Genomic DNA, 15,161 nt, shown 5'->3' with positions numbered 1-15,161 from the left:
TGAATATATTCAATCGAATTTGCCTAGAAGCCTCGTGGCTCCATACAAGATAGATTCGGGGAAAACATGAGAAGAGATGCAACCGAAAACACACACACATACATCCAACAGAACCACCGGAAGACCCGCCGAGGAAAGGGCACACAGGGAGAAGGCCTTTCGACAATCCGAAGCTGGACACACCAACACCACCGACCGCCATCACAAATCTCATCAGCACAACCCGCCAGGAGGAGGACCTCAACTTACATCTTCATCTGACCAAGCAAGGAGAGCCTTGAACGTTGGCCGTCTGGTCGCCACCCAACAACACCCAACAGAGGTAGAGGTGTCATATGGGAACGAGGTGATCCATTGAGTAGGATAACGACCCCTAACCCGGCTTCGGATGAAAATCAGAACCAATCCAGAGAAAGGCTGAGCCATGATCTTGCATACAGAGCACCACCTCCTCGCCAACAAAGCACAGACCACCATCAGCGCCAAGCCGGCCGCACCACCAAAACCGTCAAACCCGCAGCGAGCAGCCACCACAGAGACCAACCGAGCCTCCCCCCAGATGATGCCTTCAAGAAGGGATGCGACACAATGTGCGCTGTCATCGTCCGTTCCAAACGGACTTGGAATATGGGTTTCCCCTGGGATGTGAAGGAGGTTAGCGGCACCCACAAGCGTCGTCGATGCCGGCTCCGGCAGGAGCGGGGCTTTCGCCCAAATGAGCATACCACCTCCAATAAGCATCGAATTGATCTCGTAGCACCGCTCACTGCACCACCACGGAGAAGGGCCACTGCAGCCCCATCGCCACACATGACCAAATCCGGGTCGCCGCAGGCCAGATCCGACAGGATCCAACTTGCCCCCCGCCGCTCCCCACCGGATCGGGCCAAGCCGAAGCCGACAGGCGCGCCGTCCACGCCAGCGCCGCCAGAAGGCAGAACCACAAGCCAGAGCGGACGACGGCGCCTCGGGGAAGGGTGAGCACCGCCACCCCGCGCCTCACAGCGACCTCCGCTGGACACATCTGAGCCGAAACCAGCAGCCATCCCCGACGCCCACGGGTCGCCAAACAGGGAGCCGCTGATTCGGGGAAGGCCAGCGGAAGGGAGCCGCGAACGCATCCGCTCCACTGTCTCCGACCACCACCAGCAGAAGCGACGCAGGCCGGAGTCACGCCGCGCCGCCCGCCGCCCCACGGAGCTCCCCCGGCCCCCGAGCGGTCTGCACGAGGAACGACGGCCTGCCGCCGCCAGATCCGCGCGGGCTTCGCCTGGCAGAAGCATTTGGCGGCGGCGGGAGGAAGGGGGTGGCTGGAGGGGAGGTTCGGCCGGAGGGGAGGGGGTCGCCGCCCGAGCCGCCCTGGGGAGGACGGCGCAGGGGCAAAACAAGCCTCTCCGGAAGTCTTTGGGTCAATTACTACACTGTGTAATAACATCACAGTTAGAGATCATCGATTGAGACAGTTCGCAACACTACAGAGCAGGACGCATACAAGCGTTCCATCGAACACATACACTCCATCTTAAGCATGGCGGTCAGCCGCCGGCGCGCGAGTAGAGCGTCCTGAGGGTGTCGACGACCGGGCGGAACCCGTCACGGAGCGGCACGACGGAGACGGCGCGGAGGTGCTCGGCACCGTCCTTGGTGGGCTCGCGCAGCGCCAGGCGACACATTTCCCCCTGCAGGGCGTCCGCCGCGGCGCGCGCGGCGCCCCGGTGCGCGGCGAAGAGGCGCGCGAGCTCGTCAGCGGAGCAGCCGAGCAGGGCGCGCGCGGCGCGGTCGAAGAGGACGACGGGGAAGACGCGGTCGTGGGTGGCCACGGAGAGGAGCAGCCGGTAGGCGCGCGCCGGGGCGGGTCCGCCGCACGCGCCGCAGGGGGAGCCCTCGGGGTGGCCCGGGAGCGCGCGGCGGCCGCAGGTCGGGCAGGAGAGGTACGAGAAGTCGGACGTGTCGGCCGCCACGATGGTGCAGTACGGTGGCGTCCACGTCGCCGCCGCGCCGCCGCCACTGCCGCAGCCGGCGAGAGACATCCTGGCCCAAGCCCAAGAGTCGCCGTTCGATTCCGGCCCACAAGGGCCACAGCCTTTTTAAAACTTTGCGTTACGACTTCTAGTCTTCTACGGGTTGCTCGCTTTCTGTGAGCCGTCCACTGGAGATCGGACGGCTAGGGTGATCACGTGTTCCCTCTTATAGCCTGGATCTGCCTGCGTCGTCTTCCCGACCGACCGACCGGGTGCGTTCGGTGTCCGGACCTACCCAATCCCAATCCAACATCGCGAGTCGGGGTCGCTGTCCCTCACCGTCGCCGCCGCGGCTTCCACCCGCTGACCTCCGCCGGAGCTCGCCGGACTCGTAGGGTTTCTTCAGTCGTCCTCTTCCCTGCTGGAGATCCGCACCCTAGGTAAGCCTCGGTTTCGTCAACTTCACCTGCACCTAATTTGCGCCGTGTAGGCAGAAATCGGCTATCTTCCTCGAGATTTCGTGCCTTTAGCTGTATATACGCGTATCGGCGTATGTTGCCCGAGTAGATGCGAACCCGCTTGCTGTTGCCCGATGTGGTCGCCGCCCCTAGGGTTTCTTTCGCTGAAGCTTTGGGCTTTGTACGATAGGACTTATGAGCATGGCCCGGTGGAACTGTTGAGGCCCTCGTATGTTGATAATCCATCGTGCTGAGGTGGTTGTAGGACGGTTCATGGCTGTAGCCTGTAGGGTCAGGTGGTAAAACAAAATTTATTGTTAGGGCGCGAATTGTGTGGTGGTGTTGTCTGGGAAGGAAACCCTTGCGTCGCGAGAAATCAAGATGCGGGGGCGGTGCTTGAATGTCGTGAATGGTCATGGCGGAAAGTAGGGGAAGTTCGTGCGGCCTACGGTTGGAATTCAGCGTGCTTAGTAGAGGATGATGATGGTTGTTGGCCTCATGGGGTTGGATTTCAGCCTGTGGTTTTGTTGTCGACAGGAAGGAAGGAAGGGAGGAAGGAAGCAGGGTGAGTTGTGGTGATTTTGTGGTTTGGACGTGTGGTGTTCAGAGTTTGGTGGGAGCTTGGAGGCAGGAGATTTAGAAGGAAGGGTTGACGATGAGCAGCCGAAGCCCGCCGCCGAGGGACCGGAGGATGCGTACTGAACGCACCTCGTACCGTGACGCGCCATACCGGAGAGACAGGGACGGCCGCCGTGGTCCAAGCAGGTTTGAGCCGCCTTATTTAATGAAACACGATAAACATTTGCCATTGTATATCAAGCGTTGTTGCTTTCTCTCTTAACTGTATATGTTGGCCATAATGCTACCTGAAGAGGCCTTACACTAGCCCTGGTTTCTATGATGGTAGCAGGGGGCTGTGTATCCTTTAATTATTTCCTTTACTTGTACTGCAGGTCTGCTAGTGATTTGTGCAACAACTGTAAGCGTCCAGGGCATTTTGCTAGAGATTGTCCAAATGTGTCTGTCTGCCATGCCTGTGGCCTTCCAGGGTAAGGACTATTACTTGTTTGGTCATGCGGATCTGAGATTTTGCAGTCTTGTATGTTAGCTCATGTTAAGATCTTCCATTGTGTAGCAACTTTTTATTGTATTCTTGACTTCTTATTCATAATGATTCCAATGCTTTCAATATTCTCAATAGCCCTGCTATTTTCTAGTGCATATTTTACACCAGATTACCATAATTGTTGGTTGCAGTTATTTGCTTTTGTATGCTGTATTGTATCTAGAACTCTGTCCATCATCATGTAACTACTGCATTTCTTTTCCTGTGGATTTTTCATGCTTTTAATATTCTCGGTAGACCTAGTTGTTCTCCAGTGCATATTTTACATTGGGTTACCATGATTAATGGTTGCAATTATTTGTTCGTGCTTAACCATTTTGAGGCACCTTATGTTCTTGTCATGTTTAATGAGAAATCTAGTATCAGCATGAATTGATAGTTATTTGAGATCCCCCCACCCCCCTCAAAACAATACATGTGTCACCTGTCTTAAGTCATTTGTAATCATCTTATGTTAGTACCTTTTTAGTGCAAGTGCCTTGTACAAGGATTTGGTTCATTTATCATAATTTATTCTGGATGCAAATATATTATCAGAAAGCGGTGGTTAACAGATAATGATACTTGAAGCTTGAACCGTACGTAGATCATAACCATCATAAAAATGACCAGTACATGATAAATTGTGAAGCTTAAGTTGTACTCCCTCCATCCTAAAATAAGTGTCTCAACTCTAGTACAACTTTGTACTAAAGTTAGTATAAAGTTAAGACGCTTATTTTGAGACGGAGGGAGTACATAGGTCATACGTTATTCCTCCATGTGACCAGGAAAGCCTTGCATAGTACATCCTCTACCTTCCTTCTGAGGCAAAAACAGTGCCCACTCAATCTTTAAATTTCTGCAGGCACATTGCAGCTGAGTGTTCTTCCAAAGATCTCTGCTGGAACTGCAAAGAGCCTGGGCACATGGCTAATGCCTGCCCGAATGAAGGGATATGCCGCAACTGTGGCAAATCAGGTCACATTGCAAAAGACTGCACTGCTCCGCCAATGCTGCCTGGAGAAGTGAAGCTCTGCAACAACTGCTACAAACCAGGGCACATTGCCGTGGAGTGCACCAATGAGAAGGCCTGCAACAACTGTAGGAAGAGTGGCCATCTTGCCCGTAACTGCACCAATGAGCCTGTTTGCAATCTCTGCCATGTTGCAGGGCATTTAGCCCGTCAATGCCCCAAATCCGACGAGATCAACGAGAGGGGTGGGCCTCCTCCCTTCCGTGGCAGCGATGCTCTGTTCCGTGGCGGCGATGCTCTGTTCCGTGGCGGCGATGCTCCCTTCCGCGGTGGCGATGCTCCCTTCCGTGGTGGCGGTGGTGCTCTCTTCCATGGTGGCTACAGTGACGTGGTCTGCCGGGCCTGCAACCAGGTTGGCCATATGAGCCGTGACTGCATGGGTGGTGCTTTCATGATCTGCAACAACTGCGGTGGCCGTGGTCATATGGCTTACGAGTGTCCATCTGGGAGGCTCCTGGACCGGTTCCCTCCACGCCGATACTGAACGACTACCATGAGCTCTTTCAGTCCTTTTGATCGATCGTGTTGTGAATCATCATTTTGACGTGCGTCGTGTTTTTGAATGTCTAAGGGATTAAGTATTCCAGTTGTTTCTGCAACTTGTTAGTCTTGTGGTTATTGAATGGCTTCTAGGGTATTTTCAGATCAGACTCCCTTGCTCCCTGTGTTTTGAATAATAATTATTTTCATGGATTAGTGAATACCAAGTGTTTATCTGTAAATTGTGATTTCAGCTATTTTAACTGGATCATTCTGTTGAGAGTGGATCTATATGAATGGAGCGCCTTATATTAATGCTTACAAGTTTCATGGTCTAAACTGTGTTTTCAGTATTATTTCACATTTTCTTGAGGCAATTGTCAAATTTGGTAGTATGTCCTATTTTGCTATCCTCCCAAAGTTTAAAACGTTGCAACTGATACTGTACAATCTTATAACTGGAGCTTGCGTGTGAACTGAAATGGATGTACATTTTTTTCCTCATAGACAGATGATAAATATTCAGTATGACCATCAAGTGCACAAGCTTAATCATACTTTTCTTATTGAAAGCCAATCCACGGACATATAGCAGATAGCAAGCTTGCTTAAAGGTTATCTGGTAAATATTATTGGTCAGCATAACAAGTTCAGGGACGTTCACCACACTTGCAAGAAACACAAAAAATCACATAACAAGAACTACACATGTCCAGCTCAACACAACTATTTTCACAATGCCATAACTGAACAAGATCATCAGGGAGGCGCTGAGGATGCACTCTATAAGACCATCTAATCCAACTTTGCATAAGCGAATCCGTCAGCACCTTCTTTCTTGCCGTCGCTTGGCGCCAGATCCTTCAACTATTTCATGCAGGGACAAGAAAAGTCAATAAAATTAGCTCCATATATATAGTCACCTTAACAGCCAATTCACAGATGGCAAAAAAAAATGCACGATACTATTTCTTAGGTAAAGTATATGTAACGACAGAAGAAGATATAAACAGTTAAAACAAACTACCTTTGCTAAGTAAGCCTTGTGGAATCTGTAACCCTGAAAGAACAATATACTCAAATTAGAAATCTTGCGCTTCCTGAGATTTTGAATAGTGCCTTTGTGCAATGAAGGGGAAAACTTACTCTGTCGGTCCCATATAGGTAATCACAGTACGTGAAAACGGAAGCAAAATTGCTCTGGCTTTGGCCTCCAACGTAGTGATGATAATCATGGTATTCTGCTCCTCCATAGAATGGAATATACTTTGTCAGGCTGAATGGGAAATCAAAACTGCAAAATGAATAGATAAAGTTCAGTGGAGTAGTCATGGACAGTGTCACTGGTCATAGCAACAACTGTTCCTAAAAAATGGATTAGATGTGGCATCTTGTAACTTAGCTGTTCACACATTACTATTTCTTCAAGACTTGTAGGTTGTATCTTTTTCACAATAGAGTGAAATTATAATTAAGAAACATAAGATACTTTGGCCAAAATAATAAAGTCACATGAATTGAAACACAGCTGAGGAAAAACCGAATAAATGTAGAGTTTGCTTGTTAATTTTGTCCTACAAAAGAGATCATAGCTTTAGCTTCTTCATTACCAGGTTCTTCCATTCATATAGATGTTGATGAACAAAGAAATGTATTCCTAAGAAAACCTTCAAGTAAGCAGCCAGCTACGACTTTTTTTAAGAAATAACTCAATTAATTCAGACATAGACCCATGCAGCTCCCCCACTAATATTCATTGGTACCGATTTTAGTCATATTTGGTGTCATGCAGCTAACATCGCAATCATCCAGCAACTCCATTTATTATAAATCCATCCATCACTAGCAGCAAAACATAATCTCTCAAGAGAGAAACTACGGAAATTCCTTACCCGCTGTGTGTATCAATGGCTTCCATCTGACGAAGTATAATCCAGAGCCAGAATGTTATCATGTGGCCTGGTGCAATGGCCGGCCCAGCGAAGGAGGGGATGCCAAGTATGAGCACCTCTGCCCAATGTGCGTATGGCGCGGCAAAGCCAATGGGCGCGGTGTACTCATGGTGGATCCGGTGGATCTTCTCATAGCCCCACTCACCGTGCAGCAGCCGGTGGATCCAGTAGTTGAGGTAGTCCTCAACCAGGAAGTAGACCAGCAGCTGTGCCGCCATCTCCCCCAGAGACGGCAGAGGCAGTCCGGTGTGGATTCCCACCATCTGCAGTGATCAATCAAATAGGATAAATTTACTACTGTATTGTTTGGTCTTAGATACAACAACAGTCTTTTGTTTTTGCCAAGACTGCGTGGAGAAAACTGGGGGAAACTTTGAAGTGTGGATCACTTGTACAGGGTTTTGGAGCAGAACCCAGGCCATAAATTCCTCAAATCTAGTACTCCTCCGAACATACAGATCAAAATGACAACCGCATGCGAATCTGAATTCCATGCCTGTCAGCGCTGTGACATTCGATCTTTTTCCATGGAACCCCAAATCTCCGGCCGCATTGCGCAGATTCATCATCCGCCAAGAGAAAAGGAAAAACGAGGGTCGGGGGGAGAAGCGGACCTTGACGGCGGGGTAGGAGACGAGCTGGAGCGGGCCGATGACGAGGAAGAAGATGCGCATGACGTCGCCGTAGCACTTGATGAACTCGGCCCGCGAGAGCCGCACCCGGGGCTGCAGCTTGTACGGCCCGACGGCCCGCGGCGCGCGGAGCTCGAGGAGCGCGACGGGGAGCGGCGCGAGCGTGAAGACGACGAGGAGGAAGAGGATGTTGAGGCAGTAGAGGTAGTAGTCGGACGCCTCCGCGGTCCACCGGAACCAGAGCGCCTCCGCGGCCGTCATGGCGCGCCCCAGCGCCGCCTCGGCCTCCGCCGCCGTCGCCCACGGGAGCATCTCGTCCGGGCCGGACAGAGAGACAGACACAAGGACCCGCCCGCAAAAACAGAGAGATAGACCACTGGCCAGTCTCGCTCCTCGGACCCTCCGCCACTACTCCTCCCACTCGCCCGGGGACGCGTCCGTAATTTCTGTGGGATTGCGGGGGTGCTGCTGCGTATGTTTTGCCGCTCCTCCCCCGGGTTTCCAGAGCGGTTCGGTCACACTGGCGCTGGCCGGCGAGTGGCCGTGAGCCCGAGACGTCGTGCTCGCCTTCTGCGACGGGCTGGACGGTTCACTGACGTGTGGGGCCGGCGTGGGCTTTCGGCTTTCAGCGCGATGGGCCGGCAGGCCTTTGTCCGGCACTGGTGATTTTCTAAGTTGGATCTCACGTGCCACATGGAGCTCCTGTGGCTGTCCTTTTGGACCCATATGACATGCATGATCTGGACTTTGATATTATGATCCCCAGATTTAGACGTGAGCTGAGCTTCCCCTAATGAGGTTATCCCTTTACTTGTAAACGATACTATTTTACTTATGAATGAATACAGGAGAAGAAGTTTATCAAAAAAAAAAATCTAAAATCTAAAAAGTGCACGCGCGCTATCTGGGCGAACTGAGCGGCCGCGCGGTGACCGCTCGGTACATGTGTATCGTACGTCCCGCAGTGCCAGGCGTTATCTGGTCGGGAGAGTTTTGCGGATCGCTCACCCGGGGTAGACACGTCGTGTTCCTTATCCACTCAACCACCCTCCCACTGCCGCCTTGCCTCCTCCTGCGACGCCGGCCGCCACGCCGTTCCTCTTTCGGGCAACGCCCCTCCGCCGCGCTCCTCCTCCCGGCAACGCAGCCGCCGCTCCGCTCCTGCTGCCGGCTACGCGCCCGCTGCCGCGCCCCTCCGGCCGCCTTCCGATGACGTACGCCGGTCCCGTCCTCCTGGCGACGCGAGCCGCGCCCGGCGGGCCTGCTCCCCTGCTTCCGTATGCCCCGTATGTTGCTGGCCGCCTCCTCCTCTTTTGCTTGCACAAGCGCCGTTGTGCCATCCATCTGCAGGTCACAGCCTCCTTCAGCAACAGGCCGATGCTGCCGTGACCATCCATGGCGGCGAGTAAACCCGGCCGCGGCGGTCTCAGCCAAGTGCCCGTCCGCCGCACCCAGCGTCCCGAAGTAGCCGCCCTTCCGCTGTTCCACACCACGCGCGATGGCCGCATCAATTCGATTTGATGTGCATGCATTCCGGTACCTGATTTGACAGCCTCTCTGTCGATTTTTGGTGCTTCTCTGTCAGCACGGCATAGTGTTGCCTGCATTTTTTTACGATGCATCAGCGTGTGTGGTCGCGTTGTACCCCTAGGCAACACTGGATGCACGCAGGGAGCTTAGATTAGGGGGCTGGGAGTTCTTGTGCAGTTCGCCGCAGGGGATGAGGTTGCGCTTTTTGTGGTGAGTGCTTGTTGGGAATTTTTCACGAGATTGGGTGTTGTTCATGTGGTCTAACGACTTGATTCTGTTGTTTTTACACAAAACACTATGCGCATTGGTCTACTTGACTAAACTAGTTGGCTAGTCAGGTTTGTGCGGTTGCACGAGATCTTGTACTTAGTTGGCTTCTGGAGCTGGCGATGAAGCATGGAGGAGCAAAGGAGCACGGAACACCGGCGTTGACGCACTGCTCCGTCATCTCGCCGGGGCCGTCGTATTCCCTATTGCCTCCCTAACTCACCGTTCGCGAGCACCCCGCGGCCTCCGGCGTGCTTAAGCCGTCATCGGAGCCTGCAAGCTGTGGCAACCTCCCAACGCATGGATGCATCGACCTTGAGTAGTGGCCGTCGCTACCATCCCGTTCATGGCAGACACTTTTTCCTCTCTTGTGTGTGTTTCTTTCTCTCGTGTGTGTGGATTGTTACGTTTACTAGTTGGCTCATGTCAGGTGGATGGATCTGTGTGTGGATTGTTACGTTTACTAGTTGCCAATAGTTCTTCTGTCAACTAAATATCAATATGTGTGCAACTATACTATATTGCCGCGCCAACTAAGCTTATGTGTGTGTTAATAGTCCAGCCAACTAAACATCAATGTGTGTGCAACTAGACTATATTGCCGCGTCAATTGCGCATACGTGTGTGCAACTAGCGTCCTGCCAACTAAACATCATTATGTGTGTAACTGACTAAATTACAAGCCAACTGAGCATATGTGTGTGCAACTAGTCCTTCTGCCAACTAAACATCAATGTGTGTGGAAGTAGATTACATTACAAGCCAACTAAATATCAATGTGTGTTCAACTAGACTACATTACAAGCCAACTCAGCATATGTGTGTGCAAATAGTCTTCCTGCCAACTAAACTGTTGGGGAACGTAGTAATTTCAAAAAAATTCCTACGCACACGCAAGATCATGGTGATGCATAGCAACGAGAGGGAGAGTGTTGTCTACGTACCCTCGTAGACCGTTCGCGGAAGCGTTATATCAACGCGGTTGATGTAGTCGTACGTCTTCACGTCCGACCGATCCAAGTATCGAAAGCACGGCACCTCCGAGTTCTGCACACGTTTGGCTCGGGGACGTCCTCGCCTTCTCGATCTAGCAAGAGGGGCGAAGTAGTAGATGAGTTCCGGCAGCACGACAGCGTGGTGACGGTGTTGGTGAAGAACAATCTCCGCAGGGCTTCGCCTAAGCACTACGAAAACTATGACGGAGGATAAACTAGAGGGGACGGGGTTGCCGGCACACGGCTTGGTGTTTCTTAATGTGTCTTTGATGCTAGCCCTACCCCTCTATTTATATGTTGAGCCCTGGGGTCGAAACTTGGAGTAAAAGCCTCCTCAAAGTCGGTTTCACCCGAAAGACAAGAGTCCTTCTCGGACTCCAGGGCTAGACGCCAGGGTTCCCGGCGTCTACCCCCTAGACGCCAGGGTTCCTGGCATCTAGCCTCTGGTCTCCGCAAAACTTCCTTTTGCACTTTCCAAAAGCCTCGTGAGCTTTCCCCTTTGGCCTAGATAAAGTGTTCTCGTGCCCAAACATTTCGGGAAACATCTGAAACCCCTTCCGGTGAATTCTGAAACCCTTCCGGAGATCAAACACTACTATCCCATATATCAAACTTTATCTCCGGAACATTCCGGAGTTCCTCGTCATGTCCGTGATCTCATCCCGGACTCCGAACAACATTCGGTCATCAACATACATAACTCATATAGTACTATATCGTCAACGAACGTTAAGCGTGCGGACCCTACGGGTTCGAGAACTACGTAGACATGACCGAGACACCTCTCTGGTCAATAACCAATAGCGGGACCTGGATGCCCATATTGGCTCCTACATATTCTATGAAGATCTTTATCGGTCAGACCGCATAACAACATACGTTGTTCCCTTTGTCATCGGTATGTTACTTGCCCGAGATTCGATCGTCGGTATCTCAATACCTAGTTCAATCTCGTTACCGGCAAGTCTCTTTACTCATTCCATAACACATCATCCCGCAACTAACTCATTAGTTGCAATGCTTGCAAGGCTTATAGTGATGTGCATTACCAAGTGGGCCCAAAGATACCTCTCCGACAATCGGAGTGACAAATCCTAATCTCGAAATACGCCAACCCAACAAGTACCTTCAGAGACACCTGTAGAGCACCTTTATAATCACCCAGTTACGTTGTGACGTTTGGTAGCACACAAAGTGTTCCTCCGATAAACGGGAGTTGCATAATCTCATAGTCATAGGAACATGTATAAGTCATGAAGAAAGCAATAGCAACAAACTAAATGATCAAGTGCTATGCTAACGGAATGGGTCAAGTCAATCACATCATTCTCCTAATAATGTGATCCCATTAATCAAATGGCAACTCATGTCTATGGTTAGGAAACATAACCATCTTGATCAACGAGCTAGTCAAGTAGACGCATACTAGTGACACTCTGTTTGTCTATGTATTCACACATGTATTATGTTTTCGGTTAATACAATTCCAGCATGAATAATAAACATTTATCATGATATAAGGAAATAAATAATAACTTTATTATTGCATCTAGGGCATATTTCCTTCAGTCTCCCAACTTGCACTAGAGTCAATAATCTAGTTCACATCGCCATGTGATTTAACATCAATAGTTCACATCGCCATGTGATTTAACATCAATAGTTCACATCACCATGTGATTAACACCCATAGTTCACATCGTCATGTGACCAACACCCAAAGGGTTTACTAGAGTCAATAATCTAGTTCACATCGCTATGTGATTAATACCCAAAGAGTACTAAGGTGTGATCATGTTTTGCTTGTGAGGAAAGTTTAGTCAACGGGTCTGCCACATTCAGATCCATATGTATTTTGCAAATTTCTATGTCAACAATGCTCTGCACGGAGCTACTCTAGCTAATTGCTCCCACTTTCAATATGTATCTAGATTGAGACTTTGAGTCATCTGGATCAGTGCCAAAACTTGCATCGACGTAACCCTTTACGACGAACCTTTTGTCACCTCCATAATCGAGAAACATATCCTTATTCCATTAAGGATAATTTTGACCAATGTCTAGTAATCTACTCCTAGATCACTATTGTACTCCCTTGCCAAACACAGGGCAGGGTATACAATAGGTCTGGTACACAGCATGGCATACTTTATAGAACCTATGGCTGAGGCATAGGGAATGACTTTCATTCTCTCTCTATCTTCTGCCGTGGTCGGGTTTTGAGTCTTACTCAACTTCACACCTTGTAACACAGGCAATAACTCCTTATTTGACTGTTCCATTTTGAACTACTTCAAAATCTTGTCAAGGTATGTACTCATTGAAAAACTTATCAAGCGTCTTGTATATCTCTATAGATCTTGATGCTCAATATGTAAGCAGCTTCACCGAGGTCTTTATTTGAAAAAAACCCTTTCAAACATTCCTTTATGCTTTGCAGAATAATTCTACATTATCTCCGATCAACAATATGTCATTCACATATACTTATCAGAAATGCTGTAGTGCTCCCACTCACTTTCTTGTAAATACAGACTTCACCGCAAGTCTGTATAAAACCATATGCTTTGATCAACTTATCAAAGCGTATATTCCAACTCCGAGATGCTTGCATCAGTCCATAGATGGATCGCTGGAGCTTGCATATTTTGTTAGTACCTTTAGGATCGACAAAACCTTCTGGTTGCATCATATACAACTCTTCTTTAATAAATCCTATTAAGGAATGCAGTTTTGTTTATCCATTTGTCAGATTCATAAAATGCGGCAAGAGCTAACATGATTCGGACAGACTTCAGCATAGATACGAGTGAGAAATTCTCATCGTGGTCAACACCTTGAACTTGTCGAAAACCTTTTGCGACAATTCTAGCTTTGTAGATAGTAACACTACTATCAGCGTCCGTCTTCCTCTTGAAGATCTATTTAATCTCAATGGCTCACCGATCTTTGGGCAAGTCAATCAAAGTCCATACTTTGTTCTTATACATGGATCTCATCTCAGATTTCATGGTCTCAAGCCATTTCGTGGAATCTGGGCTCATCATCGCTTCCTCATAGTTCGTAGGTTCGTCATGGTCAAGTAACATGACCTCCAGAACATGATTACCGTACCACTCTGGTGCGGATCTCACTCTGGTTTACCTACGAGGTTCGGTAGTAACTTGATCTGAAGTTATATGATCATCATCATTAGCTTCCTCACTAATTGTTGTAGGAGTCACAGAAACAGATTTCTGTGATGAACTACTTTCCAATAAGGGAGCAGGTACAGTTACCTCATCAAGTTTTGCTTTCCTCCCACTCACTTCTTTCGAGAGAAACTCCTTCTCTACAAAGGATTCATTCTCAGCAATGAATATCTTACCTTCGTATCTGTGATAGAAGGTGTACCCAACATTTTCTTTTGGGTATCCTATGAAGACGCACTTCTCTGATTTGGGTTTGAGCTTATCAGGTTGAAACTTTTTCACATAAGCATTGCAACCTCAGACTTTAAGAAACAACAACTTTGGTTTCTTGCCAAACCACAGTTCATACGGTGTCGCCTCAACGGATTTAGATGGTGCCATTTTTAACGTGAATGCAGCTGTCTCTAATGCATAACCCCAAAACTATAGTGATTAATCAGTAAGAAACATCATAGATTGCACTATATCCAATAATAGTACGGTTATGACGTTCGGACACACCATTATGTTGTGGTGTTCCAGGTGGCATGATTTTGTTGAAACTATTCCACATTGTTTTAATTGAAGACCAAACTCGTAACTCAAATATTTGTCTCTGTGATCAGATCGTAGAAACTTTATTTTCTTGTCACGATGATTTTCCACTTCACTCTGAAGTTCTTTGAACTTTTCAAATGTTTCAGACTTATGTTTCATCAAGTAGATATACCCATATCTGCTCAAATCATTTGTGAAGGTCAGAAAATAACGATACCCGCCGCGAGCCTCAACACTCATCGGACTGCATACATCAGTATGTATTATTTCCAATATGTCAGTTGCTCGCTCCATTGTTCCGGAGAACGGAGTCTTAGTCATCTTGCCCATGAGGCATGGTTCGCAAGCATCAAGTGATTCCAAAATTCCATCAGCATGGAGTTTCTTCATGCGCTTTACACCAATATGACCTAAACGACAGTGCCACAAATAAGTTGCACTATCATTTATTAATTTTGCATCTTTTGGTTTCAATATTATGAATATGTGTATCACTACGATCAAGATCCAACGAACCATTTTCATTGGGTGTGTAACCATATAAGGTTTTATTCATGTAAACAGAACAACAATTTATTCTCTTACTTAAATGAATAACCGTATTGCAATAAACATGATCAAATCATATTCATGCTCAACGCAAACACCAAATAACACTTATTTAGCTTTAACACTAATCCCAAAAGTATAGGGAGTGTGCGATGATGATCATATCAATCTTGGAACCACTTCCAACACACATCGTCACTTCACCCTTAACTAGTCTCTGTTCATTCTGCAACTCCTGTTTCAAGTTACTACTCTTAGCAATTGAACCAGTACAAAATACCGAGGGGTTGCTACCAACACTAGTAAAATACACATCAATAATCTGTATATCAAATATACCTTTGTTCACTTTGCCATCCTTCTTATCCGCCAAATACTTGGGGCAGTTCCGCTTCCAGTGACCAGTCCCTTTGCAGTAGAAGCACTTAGTCTCAGGCTTAGGACTAGACTTGGGCTTCTTCACTTGAG

General features: G+C 48.6%; 3 protein-coding genes and 1 long non-coding RNA gene across 4 annotated transcripts; 2 read left to right on the top strand and 2 right to left on the bottom strand.

The window, feature by feature from the left end:
- Nucleotides 1-1,377: 1,377 nt before the first annotated feature.
- On the bottom strand, nt 1,378-2,070 carry LOC125512666 (replication factor-A carboxy-terminal domain protein). Its single transcript, XM_048677764.2, has one exon. The coding sequence runs from the start codon at nt 2,028-2,030 to the stop codon at nt 1,536-1,538; it is 495 nt and encodes a 164-aa protein (XP_048533721.1). The 5' UTR covers nt 2,031-2,070; the 3' UTR covers nt 1,378-1,535.
- Nucleotides 2,071-2,208: 138 nt separating this feature from the next.
- LOC125512651 (uncharacterized) lies at nt 2,209-5,355 on the top strand. Its single transcript, XM_048677752.2, has 4 exons — nt 2,209-2,401; nt 2,957-3,184; nt 3,373-3,468; nt 4,393-5,355. Exons 2-4 carry the CDS (start codon nt 3,075-3,077, stop codon nt 5,042-5,044), a joined length of 858 nt encoding a protein of 285 aa, XP_048533709.1. The 5' UTR covers nt 2,209-2,401; nt 2,957-3,074; the 3' UTR covers nt 5,045-5,355.
- Nucleotides 5,356-5,579: 224 nt separating this feature from the next.
- Nucleotides 5,580-8,103, bottom strand: LOC125512642 (very-long-chain aldehyde decarbonylase GL1-10). The gene is made up of 5 exons (XM_048677741.2): nt 7,607-8,103; nt 6,933-7,255; nt 6,187-6,334; nt 6,068-6,100; nt 5,580-5,907 (listed from the first exon to the last, which is right to left on the bottom strand). The coding sequence occupies exons 1-5, from the start codon at nt 7,934-7,936 to the stop codon at nt 5,836-5,838; spliced, it is 906 nt and encodes a 301-aa protein (XP_048533698.1). The 5' UTR covers nt 7,937-8,103; the 3' UTR covers nt 5,580-5,835.
- A 926-nt stretch (nt 8,104-9,029) lies between these two features.
- On the top strand, nt 9,030-10,021 carry LOC125512677 (uncharacterized). Its single transcript, XR_007285486.2, has 2 exons — nt 9,030-9,364; nt 9,493-10,021. It is a non-coding gene; the product is annotated as an uncharacterized LOC125512677 (long non-coding RNA).
- Nucleotides 10,022-15,161: the final 5,140 nt, after the last annotated feature.

This window comes from Triticum urartu, chromosome 1A (genome assembly GCF_056163025.1).
Source record: "Triticum urartu cultivar PI428250 chromosome 1A, HENAU_Tu73, whole genome shotgun sequence".
NCBI classification, from domain to species: Eukaryota; Viridiplantae; Streptophyta; class Magnoliopsida; order Poales; family Poaceae; genus Triticum; species Triticum urartu.
The sequence above is the reverse complement of the archived record's forward strand: the minus strand, read 5'-3'. Positions and strand labels throughout refer to the sequence as shown.

What these genes read in the sequence shown, in the direction of transcription:
- LOC125512642 (XM_048677741.2), bottom strand. Translation starts at nt 7,936, where the DNA reads ATGCTCCCGTGGGCGACGGCGGCGGAGGCCGAGGCGGCGCTGGGGCGC. An exon ending in GCCATTGATACACACAGCGG is followed by an intron (nt 6,335 to 6,932) that starts GTAAGGAATTTC and finishes TTCATTTTGCAG; the next exon opens with TTTTGATTTCCCATTCAGCC. An exon ending in ACAAGGCTTACTTAGCAAAG is followed by an intron (nt 5,908 to 6,067) that starts GTAGTTTGTTTT and finishes TGCATGAAATAG; the next exon opens with TTGAAGGATCTGGCGCCAAG.
- LOC125512666 (XM_048677764.2), bottom strand. Translation starts at nt 2,030, where the DNA reads ATGTCTCTCGCCGGCTGCGGCAGTGGCGGCGGCGCGGCGGCGACGTGG.
- LOC125512651 (XM_048677752.2), top strand. Translation starts at nt 3,075, where the DNA reads ATGAGCAGCCGAAGCCCGCCGCCGAGGGACCGGAGGATGCGTACTGAA. An exon ending in GGCCGCCGTGGTCCAAGCAG is followed by an intron (nt 3,185 to 3,372) that starts GTTTGAGCCGCC and finishes CTTGTACTGCAG; the next exon opens with GTCTGCTAGTGATTTGTGCA. An exon ending in CATGCCTGTGGCCTTCCAGG is followed by an intron (nt 3,469 to 4,392) that starts GTAAGGACTATT and finishes AAATTTCTGCAG; the next exon opens with GCACATTGCAGCTGAGTGTT.